The 21,058-nt window shown below is 40.2% G+C and overlaps 1 protein-coding gene and 17 non-coding genes across 18 annotated transcripts; all 18 read right to left on the reverse strand.

Annotated features, from left to right (window-relative positions):
- Positions 1 to 162: 162 nt before the first annotated feature.
- Positions 163 to 806, reverse strand: LOC111450843. The gene is made up of 2 exons (XM_023091134.1): positions 559 to 806; positions 163 to 472 (listed from the first exon to the last, which is right to left on the reverse strand). The coding sequence occupies exons 1-2, from the start codon at positions 804 to 806 to the stop codon at positions 163 to 165; spliced, it is 558 nt and encodes a 185-aa protein (XP_022946902.1).
- Positions 807 to 5,973: 5,167 nt separating this feature from the next.
- TRNAV-AAC lies at positions 5,974 to 6,047 on the reverse strand. Its single transcript has one exon. It is a non-coding gene; the product is annotated as a tRNA-Val (tRNA).
- A 788-nt stretch (positions 6,048 to 6,835) lies between these two features.
- On the reverse strand, positions 6,836 to 6,909 carry TRNAV-AAC. Its single transcript has one exon. It is a non-coding gene; the product is annotated as a tRNA-Val (tRNA).
- A 788-nt stretch (positions 6,910 to 7,697) lies between these two features.
- Positions 7,698 to 7,771, reverse strand: TRNAV-AAC. Its single transcript has one exon. It is a non-coding gene; the product is annotated as a tRNA-Val (tRNA).
- A 788-nt stretch (positions 7,772 to 8,559) lies between these two features.
- Positions 8,560 to 8,633, reverse strand: TRNAV-AAC. The gene has a single exon. It is a non-coding gene; the product is annotated as a tRNA-Val (tRNA).
- Positions 8,634 to 9,421: 788 nt separating this feature from the next.
- On the reverse strand, positions 9,422 to 9,495 carry TRNAV-AAC. The gene has a single exon. It is a non-coding gene; the product is annotated as a tRNA-Val (tRNA).
- A 787-nt stretch (positions 9,496 to 10,282) lies between these two features.
- TRNAV-AAC lies at positions 10,283 to 10,356 on the reverse strand. The gene has a single exon. It is a non-coding gene; the product is annotated as a tRNA-Val (tRNA).
- A 788-nt stretch (positions 10,357 to 11,144) lies between these two features.
- Positions 11,145 to 11,218, reverse strand: TRNAV-AAC. The gene has a single exon. It is a non-coding gene; the product is annotated as a tRNA-Val (tRNA).
- Positions 11,219 to 12,006: 788 nt separating this feature from the next.
- Positions 12,007 to 12,080, reverse strand: TRNAV-AAC. Its single transcript has one exon. It is a non-coding gene; the product is annotated as a tRNA-Val (tRNA).
- Positions 12,081 to 12,868: 788 nt separating this feature from the next.
- TRNAV-AAC lies at positions 12,869 to 12,942 on the reverse strand. Its single transcript has one exon. It is a non-coding gene; the product is annotated as a tRNA-Val (tRNA).
- A 788-nt stretch (positions 12,943 to 13,730) lies between these two features.
- On the reverse strand, positions 13,731 to 13,804 carry TRNAV-AAC. Its single transcript has one exon. It is a non-coding gene; the product is annotated as a tRNA-Val (tRNA).
- A 788-nt stretch (positions 13,805 to 14,592) lies between these two features.
- Positions 14,593 to 14,666, reverse strand: TRNAV-AAC. The gene has a single exon. It is a non-coding gene; the product is annotated as a tRNA-Val (tRNA).
- Positions 14,667 to 15,454: 788 nt separating this feature from the next.
- Positions 15,455 to 15,528, reverse strand: TRNAV-AAC. The gene has a single exon. It is a non-coding gene; the product is annotated as a tRNA-Val (tRNA).
- Positions 15,529 to 16,360: 832 nt separating this feature from the next.
- On the reverse strand, positions 16,361 to 16,434 carry TRNAV-AAC. Its single transcript has one exon. It is a non-coding gene; the product is annotated as a tRNA-Val (tRNA).
- Positions 16,435 to 17,222: 788 nt separating this feature from the next.
- On the reverse strand, positions 17,223 to 17,296 carry TRNAV-AAC. The gene has a single exon. It is a non-coding gene; the product is annotated as a tRNA-Val (tRNA).
- An 846-nt stretch (positions 17,297 to 18,142) lies between these two features.
- TRNAV-AAC lies at positions 18,143 to 18,216 on the reverse strand. The gene has a single exon. It is a non-coding gene; the product is annotated as a tRNA-Val (tRNA).
- A 788-nt stretch (positions 18,217 to 19,004) lies between these two features.
- TRNAV-AAC lies at positions 19,005 to 19,078 on the reverse strand. Its single transcript has one exon. It is a non-coding gene; the product is annotated as a tRNA-Val (tRNA).
- A 788-nt stretch (positions 19,079 to 19,866) lies between these two features.
- TRNAV-AAC lies at positions 19,867 to 19,940 on the reverse strand. The gene has a single exon. It is a non-coding gene; the product is annotated as a tRNA-Val (tRNA).
- Between the last annotated feature and the right edge of the window lie 1,118 nt (positions 19,941 to 21,058).

Raw genomic sequence — 21,058 nt, forward strand, 5'->3', positions numbered from 1 at the left:
AAAAAAAAAAAAAAAAAAAAAAAAAAAAAAAAAAAAAAAAAAAAAAAAAAACTTATGATCTTTATTTTTTAATTCATGATAAAAAAAAAAAATCATACTTATGGATTGCATCATCAAATCCTTCAAAAACGTGTTAAAAGAGGAGTTTTATTAGAAAGGAGATTAGAGAGAGCTAGAACTGGTCATGATGTAGCCCGAAACTATAGCCATGGCAATCAGAATTCTTATCTCCCTGTTCCTCTCCTCTAGTAGACCTTGTTTTTCGGGTGGTGTGCTAAAAATCATGTTGCAACTCGCTTGTGCTCTGGGTGCAATCTTCTCGACATTTAACATGCTTCTATAATCTTTTTTGAAGAATAATTCAATCCCTTCTTGAAGTGCTTCATTCACTGTCTTGTATGCATTTTCACATACTATAAGGCCGTTCTTCAATGCAGGATCAGTTATTGTTGGTAGAAGCTCTTGAATATACCTGTTAAGAATGCAAGTATTCATCTTAACCTATCAACTTAAACCCTTTGTAACTTTTTAAATGTTATGTATTTTTCACAACAATACCGAAGTGTTTTGCTTGCATTGGCTTGAGCTTGGAAAATTGCTATTTGGGTTAGTCCTATATCGTCTGTCGGACCATTTAGATTCTCATGGAAGGTTTGACTGCAAAACCCGAATTCCTCCATTTGATGACACAAGTTATCGATCCTATCCTCAGTGTCACTGTCACCCACTACTGATTGAACAATAAAGAAGACGACGATCAAGACAAGCAACATCAGAGAAGACGGAAAACATCTTGTAAAAACCATATTGGATTTTGACAAAGTGAAGGGGATGAATGTCTATTTTATGGGACCGTCTTTAGTAATGGGTAGCTCGAGTTATCCAATAATACTCGCTTCTCTCCCTTTATTTCCCTTCCATTTTCCATAAATAGTCTCTTTTTAAGTTGGATTTTGTTAGTTTAACACTATTGTGAGCGTCAGAGAATCAAATTATGGCCTTTGAAATAATAATTAAAATCTTATTTGTTAAACTATGTGAAAACTGACCTTCATCCAACAATTCTATTTTTAATATAATAAATACGAAATAACCTTCTTAAGTTAGTTCGGAAAAACTAGCAATCGAAATAGTCTTAGTATTAGTTTTAAAAATGGGAATTTCAATGCGTTATATTAGCTCAAATTCGAAGCTAAATACTCCATACCATATAAATTTAAATATAACTCAATTAATTCAATATGCTCTCCATTTTTGCTCTCCTTAATTCAAAGAAGTACCATATGTTTTTTTTTTTTTTTGTCATTTTAGTCAAATAAATTTGATGCTTAAATGAGAAATTTATGAATGAACCAAGAGCACACCGGCATGAGAACGGTTTTGGATATAATGGTTAAGAAATGCATACTAGAATTGATAGTTAATATCTATACCAAAAGTGCATATTTCTTTCTGGTGGCTCCATCGTACGAGCTCTAAAGTTAAACGTGTCTTCATATACCATATAAGATACAACAAATGTAGGAGCCTTTAGAGTAATGCTATGTAGGATAACTAAGAAACACTTCAAGACAAATAGGTAATCGATATGAATCCTAGGCACGAGAAACATTTTAGTGTGCACTACACTGCAATAACTTATTTTGTTAAAAATTAAATAATTAAAGAACTTTCTCCGTCTTTTAATATTTTCTAAAAAAATATTACTTTCTATTATATGTTTTAATATAAATCTTTCAAAATAAAGATTTGTTGAAAAAGAGAAACAGGCATTTTAAATTCCAAAAGAGTCTAGATAGAGTTAAGAGTAGGGTCGTTAAGATGCAATCATGGAGCCGGAAACTATAGCTACGGCAATGAGAATCCTCATCTCCCTGTTCCTCTCCTCTAGTGGGCTTTGTTTCTCGGGTGGTCGCCTGTGCTCTCGGTGCAACCTTCTCGGCATTCAACATGCTTCTATAATCCTTTTTGAAGAATAACTCAATTCCTTCTTGAAATGCTTCACTCAGTGTCTTGTATGCATTTTCACAAACTATGAGGTCATTCTTCAATGCAGGATCGGTTGTCGATGGCAGAAGCTCTTGAATATACCTGTTAAAATACAATTATTTATAGTAACCTATCATCTTATTTGTAGTTTTAACAATAATACCCAAGTTCTCATGCTTTAGAATTAATTTTTATAAATAAATTCATAAATTTTTAATTTTATATATTTATGATAACTCATTCCATTATGAAAGCATTCCTCGTTATTAATTTACTTTGATAGTGTGTCGTTATTAATTTACATATATGCGTTTTTATAACCTCAAAATGAAACCTTTGACTTTACTTGAGGTATTCCAAGAGTTTGTAATCTTTATACCTTATCATCATAATTAGAAACTGGGAATGTAACCTAGAAATAAATAAAAAAATCTTAAAACTTAAAATACATAAATGAAAAATCATATGCAAAAGACAACTTTTCTTACCCATAGCAGTCATGGATGTTACAAAGAAAAGTGATTTTAAGACTTTTAAAACAAATGAAATATGCAAAAGAGGTAATTTGTTAAAATCAGGTGAGGGTTCCCTTTAAAAAGGTTAAAAGGTGAGCAACCTAAAAAAATTTAATCAAACAACATAAAAACTTAAAACCACGAGTTAACTCGGTGTCACTCCCTAGTCCCTATAAACTAGATGTCCACAAACACAGTTTAAACCAATGAACAACTAAGTGTGGAAACGTCTATCAATAAAAAAATAAATAAAAATAAAAACATAAAACTCTTGAGTCCCCCATGACTGACTTCTCTACCCTGCTCGTTGTCACAATAGCACTTTGATGGCAGCAGACTTGTAATTGTGCGACACTCACTTCTCAGTAACAAGTGAGTTAAGCCTATTCATTCTCGCGTCGCCTACGGCCAAACGACATATGCTCGAGCCTCTGACCCTAGTTCAAGAAGAAAGTTTTAGAAAGCGGGGGAGAGAGATTTCGAAATAGAGTTTTGAAATCAAGATTTGAGAAATTGAAATTGGTGTTATATGGGAATGTAAGCAAAAGGCAACAACAACAGCTTACTGCATATAACTATCGGGTAGAGAGAAGTTGACAACTAATCATATCCCCTTATAGTACATTTTGAGGCATTTTAGCCCTTGCAGGTGTATACATGATTTTGGTGAACGGTCATACACCATCATACTGACCCAATATGAAATGGTAAAGACCTATCTAGGATGAAAGCATGTAAAAGGGGTTTGGAACGAGCATGCAACCATGGACAACACGTCCTGGACAAGCAAGACCGGGACATCTGTCATGCAGCCTTTGACAACACGCCTTGGACATGTATGACCGTGACATCCTCCCCCACTTAATTGGTTGACGTCCTTGTCAACCGACCCAAACAAGCAAGTCTAGGACTCAATTGGTTGACATCCCTGTCAACCGACCCAAACAAGCAAGACTAGGACATCTATCATGCGGCCATAAGCAACATGCTTTGGACAAGCATGATCGTGACATCCTCCCCCACTCAATTGGTTGACGTCTATGTCAACCGACTTGTTACAACTCTGTGTTGTAGGCTGAGATTGACTTTTAGGTCTCTTCAATGTGTTTCCAGCTGATTTCAGTGTTGTGGAGTCTCGTCAATTCTGTAAGGAGGTTTTGAGAACTATTTCTGGGTTCGTCGGCTCTTAGCGTCTCCTCTGTCAAAGTTTCTCCTACATCTTTTGCTTCAGGATTCTTCTTCTTTATGTGAGGTAATGTCTCCTCTTTGTGCTTGATGTCTTTTACTTAAGAAGAGTAGCGTTTCATGTTACTAACGTGGACAACAGGGCTAGTCCACATCCGTGGGAGCAAATGGATCCTATACGACGCCTTTCCAATCTTATGAATAACTTCGACTGGTCCATAGTATTTTCTCACCAGTCTTTGACTCTTGTTGTTTTGATCTCGGAGTTGATCTGACCTCAACTTGATTAGAACTCTCTCTCCTTCTTGAAACAGTCCTGGTCCTTTTAACCGACCCTTCTCTTTCTCTGTCTTGATGGTACTTCTACGTGACCATGTGTTGTTTCTGAGGTTTGTCTCTTTCTCACTCCCTCAGCAGTAGTGTTGGCTTGTTGTCTCTCTCTAACACTTGGATGATAACTAATGGTGGTATTTGAGGGCCTGATGGACCCAACTATTAGTAAGTCATTTAGCTGCTCGTAGAAATCGACTAGTTAGGGTTCAGCCGTATGACATTCGTTCGTGGAAGGTGATTCTGCCCCTGATATGACATCAACTTTGCTATTTATCTTCCTAGCTAGAGATAAATACTTTGTTCGACTTCCTTGTCTCATGTTGTGATGTTTTTGAGTTGACCGTGAGACTTTTGTTGAGGTTGGCTCGCTCGAGCTTCCCTCTTCTGATACGGTAATGGCAGCGAGTGTAAGTTCATCACGGCTTAGATCCTACCTCAACTGTAGTGTTGCCATCTTTTTCACCCTTTCTGGTTGGCGGGTGTTAGTCTGGATAATTGTTGGGTTTGACCCTGTTACTACTGAACTTTTTGCTAGGGGCATGGGGATGACTTTGTGTTCTAGTAGGGAAGTCCATCCCTAACACGATATCGATGTCATCCATCTTGACTATCACCAAGTCTGTTCGTCAAGTCAAAGTCCCCAATTTGATGGGAGTTCTTTTCGCAACTCCTAATAAAGGTAAGGCTACTGAATTGACGGCCTTAATCTTCCCTACATCTCGAAGTCTAGCGAAAAAAGGCTATTGGGCCAATCAACCTAGATATGAAGCCTCGAAAATCACGTAACGGAAGACTCAATGACTAATAAAGGTAAGGCTGCTGAATTGACGGCCTTAATCTTCCCTACATCTCGAAGTCTAGCGAAAAAAGTCTATTGGGCCAATCAACCTAGATTTGAAGCCTCGAAAATCACGTAACGGAAGACTCAATGGCTCTTCGTCTAGCGAAAACAGCCTGTTGGGCCAATCAACCTAGACCTCGGATACTAAGTTTAGTTCATAAATTTATTTCTTCGCTAAATCAAGCGTATAATGTGCTCACAATCGTTCCACGCACCCTAGTCCTCTGTGATTCCTACCAGTATTTTTTCAATAAAAGTCCTGCTGGTTCGCGGACTTATCAAGCTCTAAAACTGACGTGATAACCAACTACACCACGACACCATTGAAGGCTTCCCCAGAAGGTCAGACAACTATAGAGTAAAGCCGAAACTTCCTGGAGCCTAGAGAAAAGCTCGCGGAAACCTACCAGGAACTCGATGCGATGAGAGCCTACAAGTAGGCTGCTTACTGAGTACTTTTTTACTCGCCGCCTTTTAGATTTCTTTTTCAGGTCTTCGCTAACTGTCGCTCGAGGTGGGGGAGCGTTTGAAAGCTGCATTGTCACTTGAGGGTCGTTTATGAGTGTCGACCCGGTCTCTGTACTTTGGGCCTTTCATATTTCGTTCGAAACAGTATCCCGAACCCTTTCTCCGTCTGTAACAAACCTTTCACAACACATGTTTGCATTGCTTTTCAATTTGTTTTGGTCGAGGTGCCGTTTCGATTTTAAATTGCGTTATTTTAATGTTCAACTTAATTTTACTTTTATTTTTATTTTCCTTTCTTTTTGTCATTTTCGTCACGGTTTGAGATTTGAAGCCTCGAAAATCACGTAACGGAAGACTCAATGACTCTTCGTCTAGCGAAAACAGCCTGTTGGGCCAATCAACCTAGACCTCGGATACTAAGTTTAGTTCATAAATTTATTTCTTGGCTAAATCAAGCATATAACGTGCTCACAATCGTTCCACCCACCCTAGTCCTCTGTGATTCCTACCAGTATTTTTTCAATAAAAGTCCTGCTGGTTCTCGGACTTATCAAGCTCTAAAGCTCTTAAACTTTCTCGTAAAGGTCTAAAATGAATCCACATTATAAATAGAGAAGACTAAAAAAGTAAAATTTTCAAGTATGGCATCGCCCAGACTTGAACTGGAGACCTTCAGTGTGTTAGACTGACGTGATAACCAACTACACCACGACACCATTGAAGGCTTCCCCAGAAGGTCAGACAACTATAGAGTAAAGCCGAAACTTCCTGGAGCCTAGAGAAAAGCTCGCGGAAACCTACCAGGAACTCGATGCGATGAGAGCCTACAAGTAGGCTGCTTACTGAGTACTTTTTTACTCGCCGCCTTTTAGATTTCTTTTTCAGGTCTTCGCTAACTGTCGCTCGAGGTGGGGGAGCGTTTGAGAGCTGCATTGTCACTTGAGGGTCGTTTATGAGTGTCGACCCGGTCTCTGTACTTTGGGCCTTTCATATTTCCTTCGAAACAGTATCCCGAGCCCTTTCTCCGTCTGTAACAAACCTTTCACAACACATGTTTGCATTGCTTTTCAATTTGTTTTGGTCGAGGTGCCGTTTCGATTTTAAATTGCGTTATTTTAATGTTCAACTTAATTTTACTTTTATTTTTATTTTCCTTTCTTTTTGTCATTTTCGTCACGGTTTGAGATTTGAAGCCTCGAAAATCACGTAACGGAAGACTCAATGACTCTTCGTCTAGCGAAAACAGCCTGTTGGGCCAATCAACCTAGACCTCGGATACTAAGTTTAGTTCATAAATTTATTTCTTGGCTAAATCAAGCATATAACGTGCTCACAATCGTTCCACCCACCCTAGTCCTCTGTGATTCCTACCAGTATTTTTTCAATAAAAGTCGTGCTGGTTCTCGGACTTATCAAGCTCTAAAGCTCTTAAACTTTCTCGTAAAGGTCTAAAATGAATCCACATTATAAATAGAGAAGACTAAAAAAGTAAAATTTTCAAATATGGCGTCGCCCAGACTTGAACTGGAGACCTTCAGTGTGTTAGACTGACGTGATAACCAACTACACCACGACACCATTGAAGGCTTCCCCAGAAGGTCAGACAACTATAGAGTAAAGCCGAAACTTCCTGGAGCCTAGAGAAAAGCTCGCGAAAACCTACCAGGAACTCGATGCGATGAGAGCCTACAAGTAGGCTGCTTACTGAGTACTTTTTTACTCGCCGCCTTTTAGATTTCTTTTTCAGGTCTTCGCTAACTGTCGCTCGAGGTGGGGGAGCGTTTGAGAGCTGCATTGTCACTTGAGGGTCGTTTATGAGTGTCGACCCGGTCTCTGTACTTTGGGCCTTTCATATTTCGTTCGAAACAGTATCCCGAACCCTTTCTCCGTCTGTAACAAACCTTTCACAACACATGTTTGCATTGCTTTTCAATTTGTTTTGGTCGAGGTGCCGTTTCGATTTTAAATTGCGTTATTTTAATGTTCAACTTAATTTTACTTTTATTTTTATTTTCCTTTCTTTTTGTCATTTTCGTCACGGTTTGAGATTTGAAGCCTCGAAAATCACGTAACGGAAGACTCAATGACTCTTCGTCTAGCGAAAACAGCCTGTTGGGCCAATCAACCTAGACCTCGGATACTAAGTTTAGTTCATAAATTTATTTCTTGGCTAAATCAAGCATATAACGTGCTCACAATCGTTCCACCCACCCTAGTCCTCTGTGATTCCTACCAGTATTTTTTCAATAAAAGTCGTGCTGGTTCTCGGACTTATCAAGCTCTAAAGCTCTTAAACTTTCTCGTAAAGGTCTAAAATGAATCCACATTATAAATAGAGAAGACTAAAAAAGTAAAATTTTCAAATATGGCGTCGCCCAGACTTGAACTGGAGACCTTCAGTGTGTTAGACTGACGTGATAACCAACTACACCACGACACCATTGAAGGCTTCCCCAGAAGGTCAGACAACTATAGAGTAAAGCCGAAACTTCCTGGAGCCTAGAGAAAAGCTCGCGGAAACCTACCAGGAACTCGATGCGATGAGAGCCTACAAGTAGGCTGCTTACTGAGTACTTTTTTACTCGCCGCCTTTTAGATTTCTTTTTCAGGTCTTCGCTAACTGTCGCTCGAGGTGGGGGAGCGTTTGAGAGCTGCATTGTCACTTGAGGGTCGTTTATGAGTGTCGACCCGGTCTCTGTACTTTGGGCCTTTCATATTTCGTTCGAAACAGTATCCCGAACCCTTTCTCCGTCTGTAACAAACCTTTCACAACACATGTTTGCATTGCTTTTCAATTTGTTTTGGTCGAGGTGCCGTTTCGATTTTAAATTGCGTTATTTTAATGTTCAACTTAATTTTACTTTTATTTTTATTTTCCTTTCTTTTTGTCATTTTCGTCACGGTTTGAGATTTGAAGCCTCGAAAATCACGTAACGGAAGACTCAATGACTCTTCGTCTAGCGAAAACAGCCTGTTGGGCCAATCAACCTAGACCTCGGATACTAAGTTTAGTTCATAAATTTATTTCTTGGCTAAATCAAGCATATAACGTGCTCACAATCGTTCCACCCACCCTAGTCCTCTGTGATTCCTACCAGTATTTTTTCAATAAAAGTCGTGCTGGTTCTCGGACTTATCAAGCTCTAAAGCTCTTAAACTTTCTCGTAAAGGTCTAAAATGAATCCACATTATAAATAGAGAAGACTAAAAAAGTAAAATTTTCAAATATGGCGTCGCCCAGACTTGAACTGGAGACCTTCAGTGTGTTAGACTGACGTGATAACCAACTACACCACGACACCATTGAAGGCTTCCCCAGAAGGTCAGACAACTATAGAGTAAGGCCGAAACTTCCTGGAGCCTAGAGAAAAGCTCGCGGAAACCTACCAGGAACTCGATGCGATGAGAGCCTACAAGTAGGCTGCTTACTGAGTACTTTTTTACTCGCCGCCTTTTAGATTTCTTTTTCAGGTCTTCGCTAACTGTCGCTCGAGGTGGGGGAGCGTTTGAGAGCTGCATTGTCACTTGAGGGTCGTTTATGAGTGTCGACCCGGTCTCTGTACTTTGGGCCTTTCATATTTCGTTCGAAACAGTATCCCGAACCCTTTCTCCGTCTGTAACAAACCTTTCACAACACATGTTTGCATTGCTTTTCAATTTGTTTTGGTCGAGGTGCCGTTTCGATTTTAAATTGCGTTATTTTAATGTTCAACTTAATTTTACTTTTATTTTTATTTTCCCTTCTTTTTGTCATTTTCGTCACGGTTTGAGATTTGAAGCCTCGAAAATCACGTAACGGAAGACTCAATGACTCTTCGTCTAGCGAAAACAGCCTGTTGGGCCAATCAACCTAGACCTCGGATACTAAGTTTAGTTCATAAATTTATTTCTTGGCTAAATCAAGCATATAACGTGCTCACAATCGTTCCACCCACCCTAGTCCTCTGTGATTCCTACCAGTATTTTTTCAATAAAAGTCGTGCTGGTTCTCGGACTTATCAAGCTCTAAAGCTCTTAAACTTTCTCGTAAAGGTCTAAAATGAATCCACATTATAAATAGAGAAGACTAAAAAAGTAAAATTTTCAAATATGGCGTCGCCCAGACTTGAACTGGAGACCTTCAGTGTGTTAGACTGACGTGATAACCAACTACACCACGACACCATTGAAGGCTTCCCCAGAAGGTCAGACAACTATAGAGTAAAGCCGAAACTTCCTGGAGCCTAGAGAAAAGCTCGCGGAAACCTACCAGGAACTCGATGCGATGAGAGCCTACAAGTAGGCTGCTTACTGAGTACTTTTTTACTCGCCGCCTTTTAGATTTCTTTTTCAGGTCTTCGCTAACTGTCGCTCGAGGTGGGGGAGCGTTTGAGAGCTGCATTGTCACTTGAGGGTCGTTTATGAGTGTCGACCCGGTCTCTGTACTTTGGGCCTTTCATATTTCATTCGAAACAGTATCCCGAGCCCTTTCTCCGTCTGTAACAAACCTTTCACAACACATGTTTGCATTGCTTTTCAATTTGTTTTGGTCGAGGTGCCGTTTCGATTTTAAATTGCGTTATTTTAATGTTCAACTTAATTTTACTTTTATTTTTATTTTCCTTTCTTTTTGTCATTTTCGTCACGGTTTGAGATTTGAAGCCTCGAAAATCACGTAACGGAAGACTCAATGACTCTTCGTCTAGCGAAAACAGCCTGTTGGGCCAATCAACCTAGACCTCGGATACTAAGTTTAGTTCATAAATTTATTTCTTGGCTAAATCAAGCATATAACGTGCTCACAATCGTTCCACCCACCCTAGTCCTCTGTGATTCCTACCAGTATTTTTCAATAAAAGTCCTGCTGGTTCTCGGACTTATCAAGCTCTAAAGCTCTTAAACTTTCTCGTAAAGGTCTAAAATGAATCCACATTATAAATAGAGAAGACTAAAAAAGTAAAATTTTCAAATATGGCATCGCCCAGACTTGAACTGGAGACCTTCAGTGTGTTAGACTGACGTGATAACCAACTACACCACGACACCATTGAAGGCTTCCCCAGAAGGTCAGACAATTATAGAGTAAAGCCGAAACTTCCTGGAGCCTAGAGAAAAGCTCGCGGAAACCTACCAGGAACTCGATGCGATTAGAGCCTACAAGTAGGCTGCTTACTGAGTACTTTTTTACTCGCCGCCTTTTAGATTTCTTTTTCAGGTCTTCGCTAACTGTCGCTCGAGGTGGGGGAGCGTTTGAGAGCTGCATTGTCACTTGAGGGTCGTTTATGAGTGTCGACCCGGTCTCTGTACTTTGGGCCTTTCATATTTCGTTCGAAACAGTATCCCGAACCCTTTCTCCGTCTGTAACAAACCTTTCACAACACATGTTTGCATTGCTTTTCAATTTGTTTTGGTCGAGGTGCCGTTTCGATTTTAAATTGCGTTATTTTAATGTTCAACTTAATTTTACTTTTATTTTTATTTTCCTTTCTTTTTGTCATTTTCGTCACGGTTTGAGATTTGAAGCCTCGAAAATCACGTAACGGAAGACTCAATGACTCTTCGTCTAGCGAAAACAGCCTGTTGGGCCAATCAACCTAGACCTCGGATACTAAGTTTAGTTCATAAATTTATTTCTTGGCTAAATCAAGCATATAACGTGCTCACAATCGTTCCACCCACCCTAGTCCTCTGTGATTCCTACCAGTATTTTTTCAATAAAAGTCGTGCTGGTTCTCGGACTTATCAAGCTCTAAAGCTCTTAAACTTTCTCGTAAAGGTCTAAAATGAATCCACATTATAAATAGAGAAGACTAAAAAAGTAAAATTTTCAAATATGGCGTCGCCCAGACTTGAACTGGAGACCTTCAGTGTGTTAGACTGACGTGATAACCAACTACACCACGACACCATTGAAGGCTTCCCCAGAAGGTCAGACAACTATAGAGTAAAGCCGAAACTTCCTGGAGCCTAGAGAAAAGCTCGCGGAAACCTACCAGGAACTCGATGCGATGAGAGCCTACAAGTAGGCTGCTTACTGAGTACTTTTTTACTCGCCGCCTTTTAGATTTCTTTTTCAGGTCTTCGCTAACTGTCGCTCGAGGTGGGGGAGCGTTTGAGAGCTGCATTGTCACTTGAGGGTCGTTTATGAGTGTCGACCCGGTCTCTGTACTTTGGGCCTTTCATATTTCGTTCGAAACAGTATCCCGAACCCTTTCTCCGTCTGTAACAAACCTTTCACAACACATGTTTGCATTGCTTTTCAATTTGTTTTGGTCGAGGTGCCGTTTCGATTTTAAATTGCGTTATTTTAATGTTCAACTTAATTTTACTTTTATTTTTATTTTCCTTTCTTTTTGTCATTTTCGTCACGGTTTGAGATTTGAAGCCTCGAAAATCACGTAACGGAAGACTCAATGACTCTTCGTCTAGCGAAAACAGCCTGTTGGGCCAATCAACCTAGACCTCGGATACTAAGTTTAGTTCATAAATTTATTTCTTGGCTAAATCAAGCATATAACGTGCTCACAATCGTTCCACCCACCCTAGTCCTCTGTGATTCCTACCAGTATTTTTTCAATAAAAGTCGTGCTGGTTCTCGGACTTATCAAGCTCTAAAGCTCTTAAACTTTCTCGTAAAGGTCTAAAATGAATCCACATTATAAATAGAGAAGACTAAAAAAGTAAAATTTTCAAATATGGCGTCGCCCAGACTTGAACTGGAGACCTTCAGTGTGTTAGACTGACGTGATAACCAACTACACCACGACACCATTGAAGGCTTCCCCAGAAGGTCAGACAACTATAGAGTAAAGCCGAAACTTCCTGGAGCCTAGAGAAAAGCTCGCGGAAACCTACCAGGAACTCGATGCGATGAGAGCCTACAAGTAGGCTGCTTACTGAGTACTTTTTTACTCGCCGCCTTTTAGATTTCTTTTTCAGGTCTTCGCTAACTGTCGCTCGAGGTGGGGGAGCGTTTGAGAGCTGCATTGTCACTTGAGGGTCGTTTATGAGTGTCGACCCGGTCTCTGTACTTTGGGCCTTTCATATTTCGTTCGAAACAGTATCCCGAACCCTTTCTCCGTCTGTAACAAACCTTTCACAACACATGTTTGCATTGCTTTTCAATTTGTTTTGGTCGAGGTGCCGTTTCGATTTTAAATTGCGTTATTTTAATGTTCAACTTAATTTTACTTTTATTTTTATTTTCCTTTCTTTTTGTCATTTTCGTCACGGTTTGAGATTTGAAGCCTCGAAAATCACGTAACGGAAGACTCAATGACTCTTCGTCTAGCGAAAACAGCCTGTTGGGCCAATCAACCTAGACCTCGGATACTAAGTTTAGTTCATAAATTTATTTCTTGGCTAAATCAAGCATATAACGTGCTCACAATCGTTCCACCCACCCTAGTCCTCTGTGATTCCTACCAGTATTTTTTCAATAAAAGTCGTGCTGGTTCTCGGACTTATCAAGCTCTAAAGCTCTTAAACTTTCTCGTAAAGGTCTAAAATGAATCCACATTATAAATAGAGAAGACTAAAAAAGTAAAATTTTCAAATATGGCGTCGCCCAGACTTGAACTGGAGACCTTCAGTGTGTTAGACTGACGTGATAACCAACTACACCACGACACCATTGAAGGCTTCCCCAGAAGGTCAGACAACTATAGAGTAAAGCCGAAACTTCCTGGAGCCTAGAGAAAAGCTCGCGGAAACCTACCAGGAACTCGATGCGATGAGAGCCTACAAGTAGGCTGCTTACTGAGTACTTTTTTACTCGCCGCCTTTTAGATTTCTTTTTCAGGTCTTCGCTAACTGTCGCTCGAGGTGGGGGAGCGTTTGAGAGCTGCATTGTCACTTGAGGGTCGTTTATGAGTGTCGACCCGGTCTCTGTACTTTGGGCCTTTCATATTTCGTTCGAAACAGTATCCCGAACCCTTTCTCCGTCTGTAACAAACCTTTCACAACACATGTTTGCATTGCTTTTCAATTTGTTTTGGTCGAGGTGCCGTTTCGATTTTAAATTGCGTTATTTTAATGTTCAACTTAATTTTACTTTTATTTTTATTTTCCTTTCTTTTTGTCATTTTCGTCACGGTTTGAGATTTGAAGCCTCGAAAATCACGTAACGGAAGACTCAATGACTCTTCGTCTAGCGAAAACAGCCTGTTGGGCCAATCAACCTAGACCTCGGATACTAAGTTTAGTTCATAAATTTATTTCTTGGCTAAATCAAGCATATAACGTGCTCACAATCGTTCCACCCACCCTAGTCCTCTGTGATTCCTACCAGTATTTTTTCAATAAAAGTCGTGCTGGTTCTCGGACTTATCAAGCTCTAAAGCTCTTAAACTTTCTCGTAAAGGTCTAAAATGAATCCACATTATAAATAGAGAAGACTAAAAAAGTAAAATTTTCAAATATGGCGTCGCCCAGACTTGAACTGGAGACCTTCAGTGTGTTAGACTGACGTGATAACCAACTACACCACGACACCATTGAAGGCTTCCCCAGAAGGTCAGACAACTATAGAGCAAGGCCGAAACTTCCTGGAGCCTAGAGAAAAGCTCGCGGAAACCTACCAGGAACTCGATGCGATGAGAGCCTACAAGTAGGCTGCTTGCTGAGTACTTTTTTACTCGCCGCCTTTTAGATTTCTTTTTCAGGTCTTCGCTAACTGTCGCTCGAGGTGGGGGAGCGTTTGAGAGCTGCATTGTCACTTGAGGGTCGTTTATGAGTGTCGACCCGGTCTCTGTACTTTGGGCCTTTCATATTTCGTTCGAAACAGTATCCCGAACCCTTTCTCCGTCTGTAACAAACCTTTCACAACACATGTTTGCATTGCTTTTCAATTTGTTTTGGTCGAGGTGCCGTTTCGATTTTAAATTGCGTTATTTTAATGTTCAACTTAATTTTACTTTTATTTTTATTTTCCTTTCTTTTTGTCATTTTCGTCACGGTTTGAGATTTGAAGCCTCGAAAATCACGTAACGGAAGACTCAATGACTCTTCGTCTAGCGAAAACAGCCTGTTGGGCCAATCAACCTAGACCTCGGATACTAAGTTTAGTTCATAAATTTATTTCTTGGCTAAATCAAGCATATAACGTGCTCACAATCGTTCCACCCACCCTAGTCCTCTGTGATTCCTACCAGTATTTTTTCAATAAAAGTCGTGCTGGTTCTCGGACTTATCAAGCTCTAAAGCTCTTCAACTTTCTCGTAAAGGTCTAAAATGAATCCACATTATAAATAGAGAAGACTAAAAAAGTAAAATTTTCAAATATGGCGTCGCCCAGACTTGAACTGGAGACCTTCAGTGTGTTAGACTGACGTGATAACCAACTACACCACGACACCATTGAAGGCTTCCCCAGAAGGTCAGACAACTATAGAGTAAAGCCGAAACTTCCTGGAGCCTAGAGAAAAGCTCGCGGAAACCTACCAGGAACTCGATGCGATTAGAGCCTACAAGTAGGCTGCTTACTGAGTACTTTTTTACTCGCCGCCTTTTAGATTTCTTTTTCAGGTCTTCGCTAACTGTCGCTCGAGGTGGGGGAGCGTTTGAGAGCTGCATTGTCACTTGAGGGTCGTTTATGAGTGTCGACCCGGTCTCTATACTTTGGGCCTTTCATATTTCGTTCGAAACAGTATCCCGAACCCTTTCTCCGTTTGTAACAAACCTTTCACAACACATGTTTGCATTGCTTTTCAATTTGTTTTGGTCGAGGTGCCGTTTCGATTTTAAATTGCGTTATTTTAATGTTCAACTTAATTTTACTTTTATTTTTATTTTCCTTTCTTTTTGTCATTTTCGTCACGGTTTGAGATTTGAAGCCTCGAAAATCACGTAACGGAAGACTCAATGACTCTTCGTCTAGCGAAAACAGCCTGTTGGGCCAATCAACCTAGACCTCGGATACTAAGTTTAGTTCATAAATTTATTTCTTGGCTAAATCAAGCATATAACGTGCTCACAATCGTTCCACCCACCCTAGTCCTCTGTGATTCCTACCAGTATTTTTTCAATAAAAGTCGTGCTGGTTCTCGGACTTATCAAGCTCTAAAGCTCTTAAACTTTCTCGTAAAGTTCTAAAATGAATCCACATTATAAATAGAGAAGACTAAAAAAGTAAAATTTTCAAATATGGCGTCGCCCAGACTTGAACTGGAGACCTTCAGTGTGTTAGACTGACGTGATAACCAACTACACCACGACACCATTGAAGGCTTCCCCAGAAGGTCAGACAACTATAGAGTAAAGCCGAAACTTCCTGGAGCCTAGAGAAAAGCTCGCGGAAACCTACCAGGAACTCGATGCGATGAGAGCCTACAAGTAGGCTGCTTACTGAGTACTTTTTTACTCGCCGCCTTTTAGATTTCTTTTTCAGGTCTTCGCTAACTGTCGCTCGAGGTGGGGGAGCGTTTGAGAGCTGCATTGTCACTTGAGGGTCGTTTATGAGTGTCGACCCGGTCTCTGTACTTTGGGCCTTTCATATTTCGTTCGAAACAGTATCCCGAACCCTTTCTCCGTCTGTAACAAACCTTTCACAACACATGTTTGCATTGCTTTTCAATTTGTTTTGGTCGAGGTGCCGTTTCGATTTTAAATTGCGTTATTTTAATGTTCAACTTAATTTTACTTTTATTTTTATTTTCCTTTCTTTTTGTCATTTTCGTCACGGTTTGAGATTTGAAGCCTCGAAAATCACGTAACGGAAGACTCAATGACTCTTCGTCTAGCGAAAACAGCCTGTTGGGCCAATCAACCTAGACCTCGGATACTAAGTTTAGTTCATAAATTTACAATCAACCTAGACCTCGGATACTAAGTTTAGTTCATAAATTTATTTCTTGGCTAAATCAAGCATATAACGTGCTCACAATCGTTCCACCCACCCTAGTCCTCTGTGATTCCTACCAGTATTTTTTCAATAAAAGTCGTGCTGGTTCTCGGACTTATCAAGCTCTAAAGCTCTTAAACTTTCTCGTAAAGGTCTAAAATGAATCCACATTATAAATAGAGAAGACTAAAAAAGTAAAATTTTCAAATATGGCGTCGCCCAGACTTGAACTGGAGACCTTCAGTGTGTTAGACTGACGTGATAACCAACTACACCACGACACCATTGAAGGCTACCCCAGAAGGTCAGACAACTATAGAGTAAAGCCGAAACTTCCTGGAGCCTAGAGAAAAGCTCGCGGAAACCTACCAGGAACTCGATGCGATGAGAGCCTACAAGTAGGCTGCTTACTGAGTACTTTTTTACTCGCCGCCTTTTAGATTTCTTTTTCAGGTCTTCGCTAACTGTCGCTCGAGGTGGGGGAGCGTTTGAGAGCTGCATTGTCACTTGAGGGTCGTTTATGAGTGTCGACCCGGTCTCTGTACTTTGGGCCTTTCATATTTCGTTCGAAACAGTATCCCGAACCCTTTCTCCGTCTGTAACAAACCTTTCACAACACATGTTTGCATTGCTTTTCAATTTGTTTTGGTCGAGGTGCCGTTTCGATTTTAAATTGCGTTATTTTAATGTTCAACTTAATTTTACTTTTATTTTTATTTTCCTTTCTTTTTGTCATTTTCGTCACGGTTTGAGATTTGAAGCCTCGAAAATCACGTAACGGAAGACTCAATGACTCTTCGTCTAGCGAAAACAGCCTGTTGGGCCAATCAACCTAGACCTCGGATACTAAGTTTAGTTCATAAATTTATTTCTTGGCTAAATCAAGCATATAACGTGCTCACAATCGTTCCACCCACCCTAGTCCTCTGTGATTCCTACCAGTATTTTTTCAATAAAAGTCGTGCTGGTTCTCGGACTTATCAAGCTCTAAAGCTCTTAAACTTTCTCGTAAAGGTCTAAAATGAATCCACATTATAAATAGAGAAGACTAAAAAAGTAAAATTTTCAAATATGGCGTCGCCCAGACTTGAACTGGAGACCTTCAGTGTGTTAGACTGACGTGATAACCAACTACACCACGACACCATTGAAGGCTTCCCCAGAAGGTCAGACAACTATAGAGTAAAGCCGAAACTTCCTGGAGCCTAGAGAAAAGCTCGCGGAAACCTACCAGGAACTCGATGCGATGAGAGCCTACAAGTAGGCTGCTTACTGAGTACTTTTTTACTCGCCGCCTTTTAGATTTCTTTTTCAGGTCTTCGCTAACTGTCGCTCGAGGTGGGGGAGCGTTTGAGAGCTGCATTGTCACTTGAGGGTCGTTTATGAGTGTCGACCCGGTCTCTGTACTTTGGGCCTTTCATATTTCGTTCGAAACAGTATCCCGAACCCTTTCTCCGTCTGTAACAAACCTTTCACAACACATGTTTGCATTGCTTTTCAATTTGTTTAGGTCGAGGTGCCGTTTCGATTTTAAATTGCGTTATTTTAATGTTCAACTTAATTTTACTTTTATTTTTATTTTCCTTTCTTTTTGTCATTTTCGTCACGGTTTGAGATTTGAAGCCTCGAAAATCACGTAACGGAAGACTCAATGACTCTTCGTCTAGCGAAAACAGCCTGTTGGGCCAATCAACCTAGACCTCGGATACTAAGTTTAGTTCATAAATTTATTTCTTGGCTAAATCAAGCATATAACGTGCTCACAATCGTTCCACCCACCCTAGTCCTCTGTGATTCCTACCAGTATTTTTTCAATAAAAGTCCTGCTGGTTCTCGGACTTATCAAGCTCTAAAGCTCTTAAACTTTCTCGTAAAGGTCTAAAATGAATTCTCGGACTTATCAAGCTCTAAAGCTCTTAAACTTTCTCGTAAAGGTCTAAAATGAATCCACATTATAAATAGAGAAGACTAAAAAAGTAAAATTTTCAAATATGGCGTCGCCCAGACTTGAACTGGAGACCTTCAGTGTGTTAGACTGACGTGATAACCAACTACACCACGACACCATTGAAGGCTTCCCCAGAAGGTCAGACAACTATAGAGTAAAGCCAAAACTTCCTGGAGCCTAGAGAAAAGCTCGCGGAAACCTACCAGGAACTCGATGCGATGAGAGCCTACAAGTAGGCTGCTTACTGAGTACTTTTTTACTCGCCGCCTTTTAGATTTCTTTTTCAGGTCTTCGCTAACTGTCGCTCGAGGTGGGGGAGCGTTTGAGAGCTGCATTGTCACTTGAGGGTCGTTTATGAGTGTCGACCCGGTCTCTGTACTTTGGGCCTTTCATATTTCGTTCGAAACAGTATCCCGAACCCTTTCTCCGTCTGTAACAAACCTTTCACAACACATGTTTGCATTGCTTTTCAATTTGTTTTGGTCGAGGTGCCGTTTCGATTTTAAATTGCGTTATTTTAATGTTCAACTTAATTTTACTTTTATTTTTATTTTCCTTTCTTTTTGTCATTTTCGTCACGGTTTGAGATTTGAAGCCTCGAAAATCACGTAACGGAAGACTCAATGACTCTTCGTCTAGCGAAAACAGCCTGTTGGGCCAATCAACCTAGACCTCGGATACTAAGTTTAGTTCATAAATTTATTTCTTGGCTAAATCAAGCATATAACGTGCTCACAATCGTTCCACCCACCCTAGTCCTCTGTGATTCCTACCAATATTTTTTCAATAAAAGTCGTGCTGGTTCTCGGACTTATCGAGCTCTAAAGCTCTTAAACTTTCTCGTAAAGGTCTAAAATGAATCCACATTATAAATAGAGAAGACTAAAAAAGTAAAATTTTCAAATATGGCGTCGCCCAGACTTGAACTGGAGACCTTCAGTGTGTTAGACTGACGTGATAACCAACTACACCACGACACCATTGAAGGCTTCCCCAGAAGGTCAGACAACTATAGAGTAAAGCCGAAACTTCCTGGAGCCTAGAGAAAAGCTCGCGGAAACCTACCAGGAACTCGATGCGATGAGAGCCTACAAGTAGGCTGCTTACTGAGTACTTTTTTACTCGCCGCCTTTTAGATTTCTTTTTCAGGTCTTCGCTAACTGTCGCTCGAGGTGGGGGAGCGTTTGAGAGCTGCATTGTCACTTGAGGGTCGTTTATGAGTGTCGACCCGGTCTCTGTACTTTGGGCCTTTCATATTTCGTTCGAAACAGTATCCCGAACCCTTTCTCCGTCTGTAACAAACCTTTCACAACACATGTTTGCATTGCTTTTCAATTTGTTTTGGTCGAGGTGCCGTTTCGATTTTAAATTGCGTTATTTTAATGTTCAACTTAATTTTACTTTTATTTTTATTTTCCTTTCTTTTTGTCATTTTCGTCACGGTTTGAGATTTGAAGCCTCGAAAATCACGTAACGGAAGACTCAATGACTCTTCGTCTAGCGAAAACAGCCTGTTGGGCCAATCAACCTAGACCTCGGATACTAAGTTTAGTTCATAAATTTATTTCTTGGCTAAATCAAGCATATAACGTGCTCACAATCGTTCCACCCACCCTAGTCCTCTGTGATTCCTACCAGTATTTTTTCAATAAAAGTCGTGCTGGTTCTCGGACTTATCGAGCTCTAAAGCTCTTAAACTTTCTCGTAAAGGTCTAAAATGAATCCACATTATAAATAGAGAAGACTAAAAAAGTAAAATTTTCAAATATGGCGTCGCCCAGACTTGAACTGGAGACCTTCAGTGTGTTAGACTGACGTGATAACCAACTACACCACGACACCATTGAAGGCTTCCCCAGAAGGTCAGACAACTATAGAGTAAAGCCGAAACTTCCTGGAGCCTAGAGAAAAGCTCGCGGAAACCTACCAGGAACTCGATGCGATGAGAGCCTACAAGTAGGCTGCTTACTGAGTACTTTTTTACTCGCCGCCTTTTAGATTTCTTTTTCAGGTCTTCGCTAACTGTCGCTCGAGGTGGGGGAGCGTTTGAGAGCTGCATTGTCACTTGAGGGTCGTTTATGAGTGTCGACCCGGTCTCTGTACTTTGGGCCTTTCATATTTCGTTCGAAACAGTATCCCGAACCCTTTCTCCGTCTGTAACAAACCTTTCACAACACATGTTTGCATTGCTTTTCAATTTGTTTTGGTCGAGGTGCCGTTTCGATTTTAAATTGCGTTATTTTAATGTTCAACTTAATTTTACTTTTATTTTTATTTTCCTTTCTTTTTGTCATTTTCGTCACGGTTTGAGATTTGAAGCCTCGAAAATCACGTAACGGAAGACTCAATGACTCTTCGTCTAGCGAAAACAGCCTGTTGGGCCAATCAACCTAGACCTCGGATACTAAGTTTAGTTCATAAATTTATTTCTTGGCTAAATCAAGCATATAACGTGCTCACAATCGTTCCACCCACCCTAGTCCTCTGTGATTCCTACCTGATAAGATAAGGAATCAATACAAGGGGAATAAGATTCGGATTACCTTGTCGATCGAATATCTCAAGTCAAGAACACTTGATTGAGATTCGAATCACTCCACAAGCAAGATCGATCATGTCTAGCTTGAATGATTCTTGTTGATCAAATATCTCAACACAAGAACACTTGTTTGAGATTCGAATCACTCCACAAGCAAGATTGATCATGTCGAGCTTGAATGATTCTACATGCAACCTAAACTACATAGAGTTGCAAAGAAACTCAGCCATTGGCTAAAGAAAAGCACAAATGCTTCTTTTGATATATCTTCTAAGTCTCCCTTACAAATACAACAAACATGGCTTTATATAGCCTCAAAATGAAACTATTGAAGGCATTCCAAAAGTTGTAACATTCACACTTTATGGCCATAATTAGCCATTATGTAAATGTAACCGAAATTAAATAAAAAGTCTTAAAA

The sequence above is a fragment of the Cucurbita moschata genome, unplaced genomic scaffold (genome assembly GCF_002738365.1).
Source record: "Cucurbita moschata cultivar Rifu unplaced genomic scaffold, Cmos_1.0 Cmo_Scf00012, whole genome shotgun sequence".
Lineage (NCBI taxonomy): Eukaryota > Viridiplantae > Streptophyta > Magnoliopsida > Cucurbitales > Cucurbitaceae > Cucurbita > Cucurbita moschata.

Bases quoted from the DNA above. Each gene is read 5' to 3' on its own strand.
- LOC111450843 (XM_023091134.1), bottom strand. From the start codon at position 806: ATGGTTTTTACAAGATGTTTTCCGTCTTCTCTGATGTTGCTTGTCTTG. The intron at 473-558 runs GTATTGTTGTGA...CATTCTTAACAG, and splicing joins AATGCAAGCAAAACACTTCG to GTATATTCAAGAGCTTCTAC.